This window comes from Sabethes cyaneus, chromosome 2 (assembly GCF_943734655.1).
Source record: "Sabethes cyaneus chromosome 2, idSabCyanKW18_F2, whole genome shotgun sequence".
Lineage (NCBI taxonomy): Eukaryota > Metazoa > Arthropoda > Insecta > Diptera > Culicidae > Sabethes > Sabethes cyaneus.
In genome coordinates this window covers 21,562,821-21,581,457 of record NC_071354.1, presented here as the reverse complement: position 1 = coordinate 21,581,457, position 18,637 = coordinate 21,562,821, and the positions used below count along the sequence as shown (strand labels likewise).

Below are 18,637 nucleotides of genomic sequence, written 5' to 3'. Positions count from 1 at the left end.
GGATTTTCTTATCTTTAACAAAACATGTAGTGTTCAATAAAAAAGGACTGAGAATATTTTAATTAATATACATACATTATCTTCTTATTTCTAAGGTAATGATAACATTCTTAGAAGCATCATCTGAAATATTAGAAACGAACTTTTAAATGAGTGACAGCACAATTGAAACAAAATAATTATCGGCCACAATTGCCACAATTTAGGAGCCACGCTTCTCAGCAGTCAGCACTCAAGGTTGACTCTAACTTTTTTATCCACAAAATATTAAATTAGCTTCAATTATAAAAAATAATAATGTGCTCAATTAATAAGAAAAATCGCTGGCCACCAAGCACCTGTCCGTAATGTGGTTTCCCTCCACAATGCATTGCGCTTACCTGTTTCAGGCGCCAATGCGGCAGGGCAGTGGAATTTTTTGTAAACAAACTCTCTACCATACTCTCGTCTACCCACGCACCGCACGTAAGTCAGCTGTGCGATAGCGTTTAGCAGCACTGGAACAACCGCACAAAATACACCATAATTACGCACCACCGACGGACGACGCGGACGACCAACCGCCCGATTAGGGATGATGGCTCTCCCGTAGTGTGTACGCTGCTGTTCCGTCAGTCAGTCCTCAACCGGTCAGCTTGCCATTCGGTCGCACTTAGCTTAAACGATTATCGCTAGTAGCGTTTGCCACCATTGCATTGCGAGGAAACGGCACCAGTTTTATCGGTTTTAGCAAGCGGTCGTGTGTTTATCGAGTGAAATTGTGCATCCGAAGGGTAAACCTTATTAGCCGGAGTGCATCACCATCGCCGGTGGCAGCATCATGGTTGGTCAACCTAATGGCATTGGCACTGACAAGGAGGCTCGGCTGTCGATACCGGATCAAATCAAGGAAAATGTTGTGAAAAAAATGAAAAATAATTCCTGGTTAGGTGAGTTTCGTTTTAGTTGAAACAAAAATAGGAACAACTGCAGTGCGCGATCCAACTAAACATAAAAAACACATATTTGGCAAGTTTGGATACTGCCTTATCATATGTAATAGGAAGATTAGAGAGATTGTAGCCCATTAGCGGGAAATGCTGTGATTACGTCGTTATTGTACCATTTTGTTACATGTGTTACCGGTTAATTTGAGAAAATTCGTTATGAAAAAGCATTCTACCTTCCATTTTTTAATGCATCTGGTCAAAAAATTATTTCTCAAATTGAAGCAAAACAAGATGGTACACTACAATAATGAAGTGAATTCGTTATCAACTTGCTCGCTGGCCAGGCACCGTTATTTGCATACCAACCCGTTTGCAGTGTTCCAGCACAACCAGCGCAGGAAAAATTAACTTTACACAGTAGTGGAATCACGGAGACAGTCGTGCAGAATGAGAGACGACTAAACAAAATTGAATAAGCTTAATTGAAATTCGGATAACGACTCTGGTACGTGTACGTGTTTGTAATGCAAACCGCAAAAATAACAAAGATGATAATAATTTGACGATTGCTTCTACTGACATACGGCGACGTTACCGGCAAGTTTACGGATATTGACGACGCGCCGTACTGTCAATCCTAGGAAGTAATAGTGCAATAAAATAGTTTCAATGTGATGCCAAATAGGAAGTATTAACTTCCTATAGTCATGTAGTTCGATATAAGTGAATGAATTTCCAAAAAACAGATTCACAGAGAAGTTGATTTTTTCATGCTTTCAAAACAATTGCAGCCTTTGGTCTCATGAACGTAAAACGTCCGTTCCTATTGGTGCGACCAACCAGCTATCAGTCAGATGTGAAACTTATCTGCGACCTTACATTGTTTTCGCGGGACGCTGCGCAGCTTGGAGATAAACTAAATTGTATTCATAAAACTGTCACCACCTAATTGAATTTACGTTTATTTCATCTCGTCTATTTACATCCCAATGTGCACTAATACGACCGACAAAGCTTACAAGGTTTACTTTTTAATTCTATTTTTGAACCGAATTTTTGAAAACAAAATAATAACAAGTGGTTCGTTTTGATAATCATTGGAAAAAATTAAATGTGTATATCTACAAGAAATGTTTGAGAAGTTATCGTAGGACTATCTATAAAAATTATTGGGAATTTCTACGAATTCTATATGGCAGTGACTCACTCACTCACAACCTGGATAACAGAGGTATTGCTCAGCCACCATTTTCATATGGCAATTAGAAAGAAAACCATTTTTCCGCTAAACAAATATTTTCTACGGTTTATCTTTTCTCGAAAAGGTATATCCTCTAGCGCTGAAACATGATAAATATGAATTGTAAGCAGTATTGGCACGAAACTCTAATGCAACAATAGGCTTATATTGAAACCATGGTAATATCCAAGTATATAAACACGGTTGTTTTATTTCTCTATCTCTTATTAGGCCGTATGAATAAAAAAGACTAAATGAGCATTCATTTAGTCACTAATAAGGCACTAGCATTGGGGCACCGTAAATACAAGAGATACAGTAAAACTTTATTCAGCAAAATTGTAGATAATAACTGGTTCTACAAATGTCCCATACATAATCTTGTCAAATTTTGCTCGACTGAGACGGTACTGTCAAAAGCATCAACATTGAGTTAAAGTGAACGAACAAGCCCTGTTGCTGGCCCAATAAACTTTATTGTGATCAGCGGAGAACAAAAATCTTTTATATCTTCATATCCCAAGTAAAAATTTGGGTTTATACTCTTATGATGGCATTCAAGATATTTTAAAGACCACCATAAGAGTACAATAAAACTCACATTGTTGCTTGGGATAAGCAGTATTAATATTGGCAGTTTTAGTGACTTGTTTTGCATCTTCACATAACAATTTGTTCGTTCTGAAAAGAACGGCAATTGATGAAACATAGGAAACTTGGAAGCTTGCCTCTCAGTTTTCTTTAGCAACACAAATCCATCCATCACCAAAGCTAAATTAACGAGTACAGCTACAGTCATGCGCAGCGTTATTTCTCTTTGGCAGCAAAAGGTGAACGGTTCACTGGGAACAAACAAATTAAAACGGACTAACTTTGCCCAGACTGAAATTGAAATCCTTTAGTTCAACCTAGGTAATGGAATGAAGGACCATAAAAAATAGGCTGGCCATCCATTTTTCAAATTATACAATTCAATCCTCTGCGAAGCACAGCCGATTCTTGTCGCTTGCTCCGGTATATAACACGAGGTAAGCCGGCGAAGAGCATTATTCAAACGCTAGCCCAGATTTAATCGGCATACCTGGACGCGGCAAAGGTGGAAACATCGAGGGCAAGCCAAAGTCACGCTCGAGTCGTACACGTCTGCAAGCGTGTTGGAGCTGGAGCACCCATCTATCGCGCTGCTGTGATGAAATATTTGGCTGCTGATGTTTTCGAATTGGCTGTTAATATGCTGCTCGCGACAACAAAACGACCAGAATTATCGTCACTTGCAGCTGGCCATCCGCAACGACGAAAAGTTGAACAAATTGCTGTCCCGTGTCATCATTGCTCAGAGAGGTGTCCTTCCAAACATCTAATCTGTTTTGTTGCTGCCTAAAAAGACGGAAAAGAAGGCATAAATTTCTAACATATCACGTTCGAAAAACCATTCTTTTAAGGACGAAATATCTGTTCATGAAGATTTAAGGAAATTTCGCTTACTAATTTAAATTCAATTTAATTCGATTGATTCTAATTGTTCCCTTCATATCAAATAATTTTTAACCGATCACCTCTCGCGCTTCTGTTCGCTTGCTGCTGCCGGTTGAGTTGGGACCCTTTTCTAGGCCAAATATGTAAATGAAGATGTAATTAATTGATTGATTGCTGTAAATGACGCCATCAAAGGGGTAACGCATTTTCTCGCTTAAAGTTCAGTAAATTCTTATTAGATTTTAGCGATTCACATCAATTGATAGAAAAATCATCTACGCATCGACTTCAATATGAAAAACTTTCAAGTGTGTGCTATTGCAAAATTGCAGATAAGTCAAACCAAAGTTAACTAAAACTAAAGCCTAACCCACCGCAAATGCGTCAAAATGCATCGCAAACTATGGGTTTAATAAAATGAAATTGTTTTAGTGACATCTTATCTTTTGCATCTTCAAATTAGAATTTGTTCGTTCTTAAAAGAACAGTTTTCGGCAATTGATGAAACTTATGAAACTTGGAACTTAGAACTCTCCTCTCGGTTTTTTCAGTAACACAAATCTATCCATCACCAATGCTACAGTAATACATAGCGCCATTTTTCTTTGGCAGCAAAAGGTGAACTTTGCTCTTTTGTTCAGACTGAAATGTTTATTCAACGTAGGTGATGGAATGACGAACCATGAAAAATAGAAGGGACCGATTCTTGTCGCTTGCTCTGGTATATAACACGAGGTAAGCCGACGAGCAGCATTATTCAAACGCTAGCTGAGTTACTGCCAACATCTCATCGACATGTCTGGACGCGGCAAAGGAGGAAACATCGAGGGCAAGCGAAAGTCACACTCGAGTCGTTCAGGTCATTTCCTGGTCGGTCGCATTCACTAGCTGCTGAGGAAAGAAAACTATGCCGAGCAGAGCTGGAGTTCCTGTTTATGCAGTTTATCCAGCCGTGATGAAATATTTAGCCGAGAAAGTGCTTGATTTGGGAGGAAATGCTGCTCGCGACAAGAAAAAGACCAGAATTCCGCAACTACGGTATCGTACCTGGTATCGGCTGCGGAACACTGCGTTATTGTTTCACAGTACAGCTACAAAGCAAGAAAAACTTTTTTAAATCTTTTAAATATTCAGACTCATGTACCAACCCACCATGACCGTAATATGTACACACCTAAAAACAGAACAAAAGACTAAATGATATTACCCCTTGAAAAAGACACCAACAAAGTGTCGAAATGTCGGGAAAACATCAAACTTCAGTCTTGATAAATTTCTCCGAAGACTGCCCTGCCAAATATTAACAGTTTGTATAAGCCTTATATGACTTTTTAGAATTCTGCTACACTGAAGCGATATAGTGAAATGAGCATCTACGGAGCCAAAAACCGAAAATGAAGCCTTAATAAGACCGTAAAGGTTGTCGACAGCTGCAAGCAGTTCTTTGATGGGTATAGCAAATGGCGATATAACAGACGGAGACGGAACGGAAGTTGACCTAGGAGTGCCTACAAATAACATCAACGTCCCGGTTCCCTAACTCGAAGAGATTTGGTGAGAAATCGGTTAGTTGAAGAATAATAAAGCCGCCGGAAAGGACCGACTCTTGGCAGAACTGTACAAAAATGTAATTGAAGAAAAGAAAAACTTTTCCCAGGCGAAAATAGTTCGAAATAGTGGAATTAAATTTCGAAAAAGCTTTTCTTTTCTTCAATTTATTTAGGTTCCAAAAACTTCAATCTACAAAAAATGTCCAAGAACCGCTTGCAACGGCACTTCACTGGGTTATTTCAAGGATTTCGTAGTAGGAAAAACCACCGGAGGAGTGGATGGTAGGTGTGGTTGGTCCCATCTATAAAACAGGCGATCGGGTCAATTGCAGTAACTACTACGGCATTACGCTGATCTACACCGCCTTTTAGTGCTCTCCTAGATTTTATTAGATTCTATAGCAAGAGAATTCCTTACGTAGTATCAGGTGGGCTTAACGGGAGCCCGTGCTACTACGAATCACATTTTCACCCGACAAATCCTCGAAAATTGTCGGAAGTGCAACGTGACGCCGCATTATATTTTCGTGAATTTCATGCAGCGTACGATACAACCGAGCGCGAACGCCTATGGCAGATAATGCACGAGAATGGTTTTCCGAACAAACTGATGCGGCTCATTAAAGCTACCCTCGAACGAGTAATGTGTTTCGTGCGACCTAGAAATCATTACTAGCAGCCTTGGGACAGCGGAGGCAATCTATGACAGACTAAAAAGAGAGGCTAGGAGGATTGGGTTACAAATCAATGCGTCGAAATCCAACTACATGGTAGGAAGAGGCTCCCAAGCAGCAATTTAAGTTTTATTACGTTCCTATAGCGGTTTTCATGACAAATTTCTTCAAACCGCTAGTAATACTATGAACTCACTAAAACCCTCTAATGACCACTATAAAACTGCCTTCCGACAAAGGAGCCCATTGTTCAGAACGTTTTGATAACCTCTTTAAGAATCAGGCATGGGCGTAGCGACGGGGGAGGTTTTGGGGGTTCCACCCCCCCCCCCCCCCCGCCCCCCAGAAGAAAAATTGTTCTACACTTTTAAGCTTCAAATTTCACAGCCATCAGCTTAGAGCAAGGCCCGCCAACATCAGTTTTAATTGCAAATTGTCACCCGACAATGAAGCATTGAAGCTTCGGTTTTCATTGAAGCAATCCCACTTCGCTTCAAATCTGGTTTCAATCTGCGTCAGTAAAACAGCTTTCACGTCAGCATGACGATTGGTTTTGAAGTTTCATTTTCACTTTTCTATTAAACATTCAGCAGAAGGTCGGTAACTTTTAACGCAAATGAATTGAATTTGAGTAACATTTCCTACAATATAACGCATGTAATATTTAATCTACTTAGTCAACATCGACAAATCGTGTTTGGCCTGACTTTCAGTTGTCGTCACTTGAAACAGTCACCAACTTCAGCTGGCGCTTGCTTGAAACATTCTGTTCAACAAATGAGACCAGTCTCTTCATGTATGATGTGAAGGTAATAGAAAGTCAGCGTCTTTTATTTGTTTCGACTATGCCGGGTCCTGGTTTAGAACACAAGAAAATTTGCGGGGCTGGTTATACGAACTTCGTCGTCGTCAACAGCTTAGAGCCGGGGGGGTTCGTGCTGTTCCAAGCTTCATTCAACTTGATCTTGGGTTATTCGTCGCCCATTTCCCAGGCGTTTCTGAAGTTGTAGTCCACCGTCCACAAGGGCGCGTGAGTCCTCAGTAGGCATCGTCAAATCCCTAAAAACTATCGGTCCAGAAGGGGGTTTATACATTGTCAGCTTCGTACGGAGGCTTATGCCTCTTGATCGTGCCGTCTTACAAAGTAGGCTTGATGTCCTGCTTGAATACGTTGCTGTTTCTCCTTATTTGTGTTGCTGTCCGTGGCCACCAGCGATCCCACATACGAGCTCATCTACCACTTCTGGTTCGTTGTTGCCAACAATTGCCGTCCGCGAAAAGCGCACGTTGCTCTCGTTTGAGCCTCTACCATACATGTATTTGGTCTTCGACGCATTTATTTTCAACCCAATCCTCCTGGCCTCCGCATTCAGTCTAGCGCCGTGCCGTGACAAAGTTTCTGGTTTTAATATCAAAACGCGTAGCCTGCGTAGTTTGCTACATTTACTGAAAATCAATCTCTTTTTTTCGATATCCGCTTGTCGAATTATCCCCTCAACAGCGATCTTGAAAAGCATGCAGGATAAATTGTAAGCTTGTTTCGACCCTGGCCGAAGAGGCTCGATCTTATGGACTTTTACAGCCTCTCCCAGCCGAGATTCGAACACACAACATATCTCGATGCCAACTGAGAGGCTAAATTTTAACATTTGTCTGATTTTATTTCAATTCGATTTTTTTCTCAAATGAAAAACACTCAATAAATATATATATATATATATATATATATATATATATATATATATATATATATATATATATATATATATATATATATATATATATATACATATATATATATACAGTAGACTCTCGGAAAAGTTAACTCTCTGAAAAGTTAATTGTTCAGAAAAGTTAAGCGAATATTAGCTCTCATGCAACGCTCTAAAAAGTTAATTTTTGGCTTAACTTTTCTGAGAGTTTAAATTTATTGGTTGTCCAAAGCGTTCATTCAGACACGTGTGTTTCCTTCTACCTTTATTTCTCATTTTTCGGTTTATTATCGCCTTTCCACAGCTTCATACAAAGTATCATCATAGCTGGAATTAAATTAAACTCTTGTACCGGACAGTTGTAGTAATAGTTCAATACGGGCACATAATTGCTTCAGGATTTTTAATAACAAACTGGAAAAGTGCAAACTCAGATTGAATTTTAAATTCAAGGTTCTTCAAGGCGATATTAATTCTCTCTCACGATGGTGCACTCTGAACGGCATGGAAGTTAACGTTACGAAATGTTGCGTCATATCTTTTAGCCGCCTACGTGACCCCCTACAAAACGAGTACACTATCGGGCAAAACCATTTACGTCGAGTACAGGCTATTAAGGATTTGGGCGTTACTATTGATTGTAAAGCCAGGTTCAATGATCACATCTCTACAATAACAGCTAAGGCTTTCGCAATTCTAGGTTTCGTGAAAAGAAACAATAAAGCATTCCAGGATATATACGCACTTAAATCGTTGTACTGTGCACTTGTCCGCAGCATTCTGGAATACGCTGTTGTTGTATAGGCTCCATACCATGCTGTGCATATCAATAGATTAGAGGCTATCCAAAAAAATTTCCTGAGATACGCTCTGCGTTTTCTGCCCTGGGATGATCCTATAAATCTACCAGCCTATGGGGAACGCTGTAAACTGATCGACCTGCATTCGTTAGCTGCGAGACGGAAATTATTGCAAAGACTTTTTGTTTTCGGACTACTAAACGGAGATGTAGATTGCAGCTCTCTTTTAAACCAAGTGAACATCCGTGTCCCCCGAAGGCAACTCCGGAATCATTCCCTTCTGTGGCAGCCTTCTCATCGTACAAACTACGGGTACAACGAACCTTGGGCCATGTGCTGCCGTGTCTTCAATGATACTAGTGAAGTGTACGATTTCGACATTAGCAAAACTATTTATAAGCGTAGGATACAGCTATTAGACTAAAACAAATTGTCTGTACAACTCTAAGTTGAAGATAATAATATAAATAAATGCAAAAGAAGGAACAGTAAGGAACAAAAAATAAGCGTGAACATTGTGAAAACGTGGTCGTAGACTACGAAAAATCAAAAGTAAACCAGAATAACCGACAATTTTAAATTTTTTGAAAGGAACTAAGTATCATTTAATAAGGAACTTGCTACATATTTCTTAACATTACAACTTCCAGATTCCTAAAAATGTGTATCCGGTACCCGAGAATGTATTTTTCGCTTTTGTATTTATCATTTTCGATGACTCTTAGGACTACTCAGAAAAGTTAATATTTCGGAAAAGTTAATCGACCCATTTCCCAATCGATTAACTTTTCCGAGAGTCCACTGTATATATATATATATATGTATATATATATATATATATATATATATATATATATATATATATACATATATTTTATGTGCAACATAAGAGCACTACATAACGCGAATACTAGACACAACACTTATGGTTCTTACAAAAAACACAAGGCGACATCCATTTAGTACGTCACGCAAATTTTGACCAAAATTAACCCCCCCTCCCCCCTTTGTCACATTTTGTCACACATTCATGACCCCCCTGAGAAAGTACGTCACGTCACGGCAACCACCCCCAACATTACCTTAGATGCGAAATTTAGTCCGCAAGTGGCACATCCTTCAGGGAGCTTTTGAGTGAGGGACAGTATAGGTTATACAGAAGAACCTTAACACCAGACGTGGAACTTCGGTATGAGTTTATGTTCATCGATTGAGTTCAGCACGAATATCAAGGCGAAACATTGCCATTAGTCTCTGGTAGCACCCCGTAGCCCCTCAGGAGTTTGTGCGACTGCGATTTGTGGTTGCAAAAACCTTTTAGGCAGGACGGTACTCAAGGTGTTGTACAGTATTTTCTGAAAACCTTTAAAATTTCCCGAATAAATATTCCATTTGAAATTTTTCCATGTGACGTCACATAACATTATACCCCCTCCCCCCTACGTCACAAATCGTCACGATTAGGTTAACCCCCCCTCCCCCCTATGAGCGTGACATACTTTATGGATGGCTCCTAAATACCTTATCCGCTAACCGGTTTCGGGTATGAGGCTACCCATCATCAGAGCGGTGGTCGACATCCATGATAGTACGTCACGCAAATTTTGACCAAAATCAACCCTCCTCCCCCCTTTGTCACATTTTGTCACACATTCATGACCCCCCTGAAAAAGTACGTCACGTCACGGCAACCTCCCCTCCCCCCTTCACAACAAAAAAGTTAAATATACATTCTAACCTTTTTATTTCATGTTATCAATTCAATTCATAATTCGCGCAGTTCACCAGAACTTTCTGCCAATGTCTTGCAATAACACATCTCGGAAGAACTTTTCTGGCGGATTTTGTCATTTTGTGTATTTTTTTTGCGATTATTCAACATTACTTGAGATGCAAAATATAGTCCCTATATAGCAAAATATAGGGAGCCTTTGAATGACGTTATACAGAAGAACTTTAAAACCAGCCTTGGACTTCGGTACGATTTTATGTTCACCGATTGCTTTCAGCACAAATATCGAAGTGAAATATTGCCCATGGTCTCTGGTAGCACCCCGTAACCCCTCAGGAGTTTGTGTGACTACTGTTGGTGATGGTAAAAATCTTTGAACAGGTTATCAACTGCGAACGGTAAAATTCATCAGCTGTTCAATCCGATAATTTTATAGTCACGAGCCGCTTTCATTCACAGCATTTTAAAAATTTACGCTGTTGCGGTATTAAAAATGAAAGTTAGGCAGATTAGATAGGTCATTTTTAGGCTACCTGAATTCAATACATCATATGTTAATAGTTTTCAGCTCTGCATGAATAATAAAGATTCATTTTCATCAGCTAAATGATGTGAAATTTCGGGTGAAAAGTATTCCATGCAAATGACAGTTATTTGACTATATCATTTAATTTAAAAATGTGTATTAAATGTATTTTACTTTTAACAGTTATTAGTCAATATATCATAAATGTGCCTCCTCAATAATCAAACCCGGAATATGTATTCTATTGAATCCTTCAACTAATTACCGATAGGTACATATTGCTATTCGCGATTCTATAGAATTTTGAGCATACAGTTGTCCTCAATAAATCATTTGAGAAACACTACTGAATAATACGCATAAAGATAACTTGAGTAGATAACTGTAATAGACACGAGTTCATTGAAGACACTGTATGCCTAGTTGTTTACAATATTATCACGTTCCGCCAAGAGCACGTGCCAAAGATTGGTACTACTGTGGCGGTCGAGAGGTTCTTGTCCGAAAAATGAACTAAGTATGCAAGCAGCAAACAGCTTTCCAACATGACGGCTCACATCTCCAACGCATTTTGGTTTATAGTTATTATTTTAGTAACTTTGCACAACAATTCGCTGGGATAGTTCATATCATTGTGTTTTTGATAAACCTACATATTTTTTCAATTTCTTCCTTATCAATATGACCGATTCTTCTCGTCCTTGCTTGTTGAAATGATTGAATGACAATAACAACCAAAAGCGTCACCGTGCGTCGTCGTCAGCGGTAGGGAACCGCAAAACCCATGTCACATGTGTTCGTAGATTCCGTAGATTCCCATCGCGCAGTTGAGTTCGTACGTGTGTTACCTGTCGAGAGAAATTAAAATCAGGTTTTGCAATCGGTACGGCAGGCAAAACGTGTTTCTCGAGCAGCTTCGCTGCTCCTGCTCCACGTTGAAGTGTTGTCTTATTAACCATCTACCTACAATAATTCACAACAGCACAGTGTAGTGCAATTGCATTCGGAGATGCCGGCATAGTAGGTGTAATTGCCGGTTTTGTTATTATCAAAGTCTGTGAAGTGCACTGAACGATGCTGATAATAATAATGAAAGCGCAGTCGGGCGGGTAGTTTCGGGGTGGGATTTACTGTTTGGGAAATATCGACAAACGGTGACCACTACAGTGGAATGATTGATCTTGCTTCCATACATCGGTCCAGTGTGGTTCGGACTTCTGCAGTAAACGGATCGAGGTGATTGGTTCCTGAAGTTGGAGATGGCTCGCGGTCTTGGGTGGAATATATTTACGAAAAAATCTGTAAACTTAAGTTCGATTCAAAATACCGGTGGAGAAATAGGGAATGGTGCATTACCAATTGACAAGCAACTTGTTACAGTGTGGGGTAAGCTTATTTATGTTATGTGTCAAATTTGCTGGATAATTTTACTTATATTACGCAGTGCTAGTAAAAATTTTGCAGCATCGATGTGTGATTGGATTAAAAAAATACCATTCTCAATTACAAAATAATTTAGAAGTAATTTCGATGGAATATCCTATTTAAAACTTCAATGCTGTGCATGTTTTAACAACTCGTAACCATTTAAATGCGATGAATAATGCTGAAATATTAAAAAAAAATATTTTAGAAATTTTTATATATTTTTTTATGCAACAGGTAATTTCTGGTTAGATATTTATGGTGTAATTTATTGTTACTTTTGGTTGGTAAGAACTATGACTTGCCTGTAAAGATAGTAATTCGTCGCTTAGTTTATATCAAAGAGTTTGAACTCTTTAGATTTTAATAACAAACAAATCGAATTTCAAAAACTAAGCAGCTTGGAAGTACACGATAATTGGGTCCATTTTTCTAAAGTCAAAAACTATTTCACTTCAAAATGAATGTCAATCGCACAAAAACAGAAGCTCCTTTTACGTTTTACTGGATCCTTAGTCGAGAATACCTCCAATTTTTTTGAACATTTTTGGTTATCGAGAAAGGGACTTGTCCCACTCCAAAATTTGTTATCAATAATGTTACTACACCTGCCGGCTGACATTGCAACATAAGTAACAATTCAAGAGGCACTTAAACTCGATAATACCAACAGCAGTAAATCGATAGTACTAGAGCCATCGGTAAATCGAATAAACCACTATGTTTATCAACTCTTTGATATTTCAAGTGAGTTATTTTATCTCCAAACTTTTCAATAGTTTGCTTGTGATTCTTTGATTAAACATTCAACGCCAACCAATTATAACACTCCGACACTCCGCGTTGGTTACACAAATACAATATATTTTTATCTCTGCATACTTAAGATAAGAACTTTCTCACGTCCATAAGTACATAGTCCTTCAAAAAGTGGGAGAACTTGCTAACTAGTTTTTCTACAACTATTGGTGTTGTTTCAAGGTTTCGTAATAAAAAAATGCATCAAAATAATGGCATCAAAATTTTAAAATGCTCCATTTTTGTTCAACTACATCTCTGTCTTTCAAAATTCATCACTTTTAAACCACTGAACCGATTATGTTCATTAAGATACTAAAAGAGAGATGTTGTAATGATTTTTTAGAAAAATTTTAGAATGACGGCCAGAGTTTCTTTTAATCGCAAAACCATTAAGAATATTCGTAAATTTTTTGGGAAGCTAAGAAATTCGGACTCAGGGGCATTATTATTTTTGAAAACAATAAATCTTGTAGCAGTTTTTATGTTTCTATTCTAAAGGTATACTGAATTTTTATTTAGTAAATATTAAGAGAAATTTTTAAAAAGCGCGTTCAAAAAGGCACAGATCGGTTACAAACTTTGCTCGACGCTCCGCCTTTCAACGCGTTAGCGAACGACTAGAGCAATTATTGACAACCAGATGGCCTCTTTACTGTACCGAGAAGCTCGTCGGAGAGCTTTTTCTCACAGAAACGCTTTTGGTTTGTGCGCAGATGCACACTATTGCACACCCTGGCTGTGTAGTAGAGCGCCGGAGCACGTTTTATTCTCAAACAAAACACAATCCAACTGCAACGATGCTAAACCGTCGTCGTCTCCAAAATTAGACTGAAGCCTAGACTGTGTCAATTAAATTTTCATAATGGCCAAAGAAGATATTCTGGATTTCCTAGGAAGTAGTAGCTTTCAGTGGCTGAAACCCTCACCCAAACTAACACGTTTCCATTTCTCACCCTATCACACAGGAACTGGTCACTCCGCGTGGGACACGATATGCATCTTTCTGGCGGAATTCTTCGGCACCGCCATGCTTATGTTTTTGGGTTGCATGTGTACGGTGCACGGTTTCGGCAATGAGCCCACCAACATGTCCGCCGGATTGGGTTTCGGCTTCACCGTCATGATGGTCATCATCGTTTTCGGCTGCGTGTCCGGTGCTCACATCAACCCGAGCGTATCGATTGCAGGCTACATCTATCACCTGATGACGCTTCCGGTACGTTCGAAAAGTCCTGCGTTGATATTCTAATAAAGTTAATCAATATTAGATGCTCATTCTCTACCTGATTGCTCAATTCTCGGGAGGACTCGTCGGCTACGGTCTGCTGATGGGTATCACACCGGCGAAACTTTTCTCCAACGCTTTGGAGGTAGGCCAAGGAACTTGCGTCACTGCACCGCATGATGATCTTTCGGTGGTGGACACATTCTTGCTGGAGTTCTTCATAACGGGAATTCTGATCTGGACTAACGTCGGACTTTGGGATCCAAGAAATCGGAAAAACACCGAGTCTATTCCGTTGAAGTTCGCCTTCATAGTCGGTGGAATCTCGATCGCTGGTGGACCATACACGGGAGCCAGTATGAATCCGGCCCGAACACTGGCGCCGGCGATCTGGAACTCAAGCTATAAAATGTTGTGGGTGAGTGAAAAATTTGAATCTCATTAATTAAATAGAACTGTATCAATTTTTGTATTTGCTTTTAGGTATACATGGTAGCTCCTCCACTGGCTGGAGTCATATTCACCCTAATTTACAAATATGTTTTCCGAAGAGAAGTCCCCGAAGAGGAAACGCCCGTCAAACCTATGGTTCTGACGGAAGAAGTAGTGGTTAGCACCGTCGACCGTACTAGGATTTAGCATGCGCTGAGTTAAAAAGCCAGCATTTTCGTCGATCTTAAGCTAGTATATAATTTTTATATATTATTCAGCAATGAGAAATAGGATTTACGCATTCTCGAACGACTGATATTTGGCAAAACCTGAAAATTTTATTTATCTTTTAAGCCCTCTTTCATTTTGATAGAGGAGTATCCGCTCAGTTTGTATTTCTTTCTTAACTGGAAAGTTAAAGAGCCTGGAACAATGCGTACTCTAAAATTTAGATCAACTAGGTTAAGAATACAACACACTCTATTATCAGTGTGTGAAATGTTTATAGTAATGAATAAAATCTAACAATGAACTAACGTATTTGATTTAATTCTCTAACGGGTAAGGCTGTTTGTAGACGGTATTTGCTTTTGCAGTTTTAGAACCATATACGAATTTTGTTCTGAATTGACAATATGGAAAATGTGTTCAGAACAGCTTTCTTGGCTTTTTGATATAAACATTACAACATTACGACCATGCGTTCAAGAATTGTCATGTTTCTAAAACGAGAATTCTGAAAACTGCTAATAACAAGCTTATTGCGCGAATTTCCTTATTTTACTTCTGAAAAAAACACATCTAGAACAAAATGATTTGCCCTTAAAATTTTCTATGAGTAATTTACATGCAATCTATCAATTTTGTAATATGTATATCTGAAAGATTAGATTATTTCCTACCTGGCGATCCTCCATATAATTATTTTTTCTTGAAAATCAAAACTTACACTTCTTTTGAGTGTATTTTCTTGGAAAAATAGTCATCATGTTCTTTTTACGATGTTGCCCGTTAGAGGGTTAAAACCTATTTCCTAAATTTGCATTCTCTTCATTTTCACTATTCACCCCAGTATAACATTGCACCGTTAAATTCATCCCAGTAAAACATTGCACCGTTAAAAATGAAACGCCTGTAGCTATACTATCACGCTTAATTAAAGGTAGATATGTGCGATGGAGTAATTCAACACACACGCACATGCACCTACTAATCATAGAAATTACTATCTTTTCGGTTCCTAATCCCTTAAGAGACAGTAGAAACCAGGCTTATAATAAGAATTACGAACAAAACCGAAAAATAGGAAAATAAAAAGAAATCTACTTAGCTTTTAGCATGGAATAGGAAGAAATAAATGTAAAATAGTAGGTTAATTTTCTACACCAGCCAATTATTGCACACTTCATAGTTTTTGTATCTTTTCTCGGCGAATTATTATAAGTTTTCACCGAATGTTAGATGCAAATACGCAGAATTGACAGCATTGCGCAAATCGGTTATTTCAAAACACGCAAAAGCCTCTATTAAGCTCCATTGCAGCTTCGAAAGCAGCTCCCCAAGTAACAATTTCAGGCTGATCAAACGCTTTTATAGCTGAATTTATTCTACCTGTGGCTGAACTATGGTTTAGTATTAGAAATAAAAACCTTTTTTCAGCTCTTAAACATGTAAATTTGGTGATTTTATCAAGCATCGGGCTTGCTAATAGCTGCTTTCGAAGCTGCAATGAAGCTTAATAGAGCCTTTTGCGCGTTTTTAAATAACCAATTTGCGCAAAGCTGGAAACAAGGCGCACGGAGGTTATATAAAGGGCGATATAATCGCTTAACAAGTGTTTTTTCTGCCGCAAGCGAAATAGGTTGTATAAGTTCTCCAATTTCGGCTGAATAAGTATTGTAGAATTGTTTACATAAATTTTATTCGATGCATATTCAGCTATGGCTGAATAAAAATGACTGCTAAAATATTTAATTAGCGCATAAATGTTTCGTGGGAGGACTGTTTATTAAGATGACAAATCGTTTATTCAGTTAGTATAGCACAATTATTGAGAATATTGACGGGTTGTGGAGAGGTTGAAGATGCACCTAATTTGCTTGTGACACTATTATATAAAGCAGCTGATTTACAGCGCATTCGTTGGCTGCTTAATCATTTATAGAATACAGAGGCCTTTGCTTAAATTTATTCAGCGTCTACCACCTGTATTCAGAGTTAAATCAGCTGTGACCAAATCAGTAGCATTTTAATTCAGCTTCGGTGTTTGTTGGGTATACTTCCCCGCCTCTTTGTGTCTACGCGTATACTGCCGCTACCCGCTTAACAGTCCCATTTTCTTCTATAGAGTTTCCTATATAAATGGAACTGTTATGCGAGTAGCGACAGTATAGATGTCACTCAATCAAAATTCTGAAATATTTTTTACGGACCGTAGACATTAGCTAAACGCCTCGTCCCTTTAGCTCAGATGACTATGGGAACTAATTTTATGTTAGGTTTTACCAAAAACATCTGCTTTCATTTGTTTTCAGACCCGAAATCACAGGAAACCCGAACCCGTCCGATTCGGATTGGGTTCGGGTCTGAGTCTGACAATAATAAAACAGGATCGGGCTGAGCGCAAAACTGAATCCAGCTTCGGGTCGGGTTTGAGAGCATGTGAAACTATTTTTTAAACAAACAATAATTTAAGGACATTCAATACTACTCAAATATCAGCTACAACAGACTGGTCGCTTGTTACGTGGTTTAGATTTTGACGTAGCACTACGTTTTCTGGAAGGTAGCCGGTATAGGGGACAATTCCAAGAAACCTATCTCGAAAAGTGGTCAGGTTTTGAACGCTAATTACTAAGCGATTTCCAATATTGTTGCGCCACTCGATTGGAAGATCTTCAATGCGTCGATCTAAATGAAGAAAAATATTGATTCTTGAGGTTACGGCATTGAAAATTGAAAATAATGAAACATTATACAAATGAAAATCCTCAAATTGTGATTGGTTGGGAAAGACACCATTAAAATTTTAACGTGTTTTAAAAAAATTGACAGAATCTCCCCGTCTCATCGGTCGGAGATTATTCACGACGATTAAACCTAGACCAGTCATCATCAAGTCTCTGTTTGGGAAATCCTCGATAAATTCCGGGAATTCAACTTGCAGAATCACCATTTGTTTACAGACTTCAAGCCGACGTACGATTCAGTTAAACGAAATGAGCTGAGGCAGATTATGATTGAACATGGTTTTCTAGCAAAACTGATTAGGCTAACACGTGCTTGATAGTTCAATATCCAGCCTCAGAATAGCGGCTGAGACATCGGATGCGTTTGTGACGTTAGACGGTTTGAAGCAAGCTGACGAACCATCGACGACAATTCGTACGACAATTAAGCCTAGGCCAATTTGATATCTGTGTTCGAGAAGTACTGTTGCGGGAGATATATAAGGAGTTCTTCCAACTATGATCAATCGACGTTACTTGTGTATGATCAGCTTGAAGCGGCAATGAACTTTTATTTTAGGCTAAGTTCACTTTTACTTTCATTATCCAACTCACAGTTTAGTCTCCGTACAAAGTTTTATCTACCACACAACAAGATGCTTTTTTGACTTAAGTTTTAAATTGTTAGTTTATAAGTAGCATGTAAGCACCACTTTGACTGCTGTTCACAAACAACGGACTGTTGCGGCGAACATCCTACATCCCTCGCCCCTCCCCCACGTGTCGCCTTAATTTCCTGTTCAGTGTTACCAGATCCTTCTACGTCCAGCACAGCCAACTTTGTAACAGGCCTCTTCGATATCCCTGCCGACGTCTTCACTTCTGCACGACGCGTTATGCTTGACGTATCCATACAGGTACTGTATGGATCACTCGTCCATGCAACCATTGCCATCGGTTCCGAAAATTCTCGTCCACCACGTAAACGAGAGCTTCTACTTTTACCGGCTTGACGTCTCGGAACCACTACTTCCGCCTAACAATATTTGTTAAGTATTCAACCACCCAGCGCCGCCAAAAGTTATCCAGAGTATGCTTCATCATGTTCCAGCTACTCCTCAATGCTATACCCACATTTGTTGGAAATTTCACAGGTTCTCGAACGCC

General features: G+C 38.9%; 1 protein-coding gene across 1 annotated transcript; it reads left to right on the top strand.

Moving 5' to 3' along the window:
• The first annotated feature begins 820 nt into the window (after positions 1-820).
• On the top strand, positions 821-17,142 carry LOC128735177 (aquaporin AQPAn.G-like). The gene is made up of 6 exons (XM_053829672.1): positions 821-929; positions 10,618-10,641; positions 13,831-14,081; positions 14,134-14,508; positions 14,574-14,715; positions 17,057-17,142. Exons 1-6 carry the CDS (start codon positions 821-823, stop codon positions 17,140-17,142), a joined length of 987 nt encoding a protein of 328 aa, XP_053685647.1.
• Positions 17,143-18,637: the final 1,495 nt, after the last annotated feature.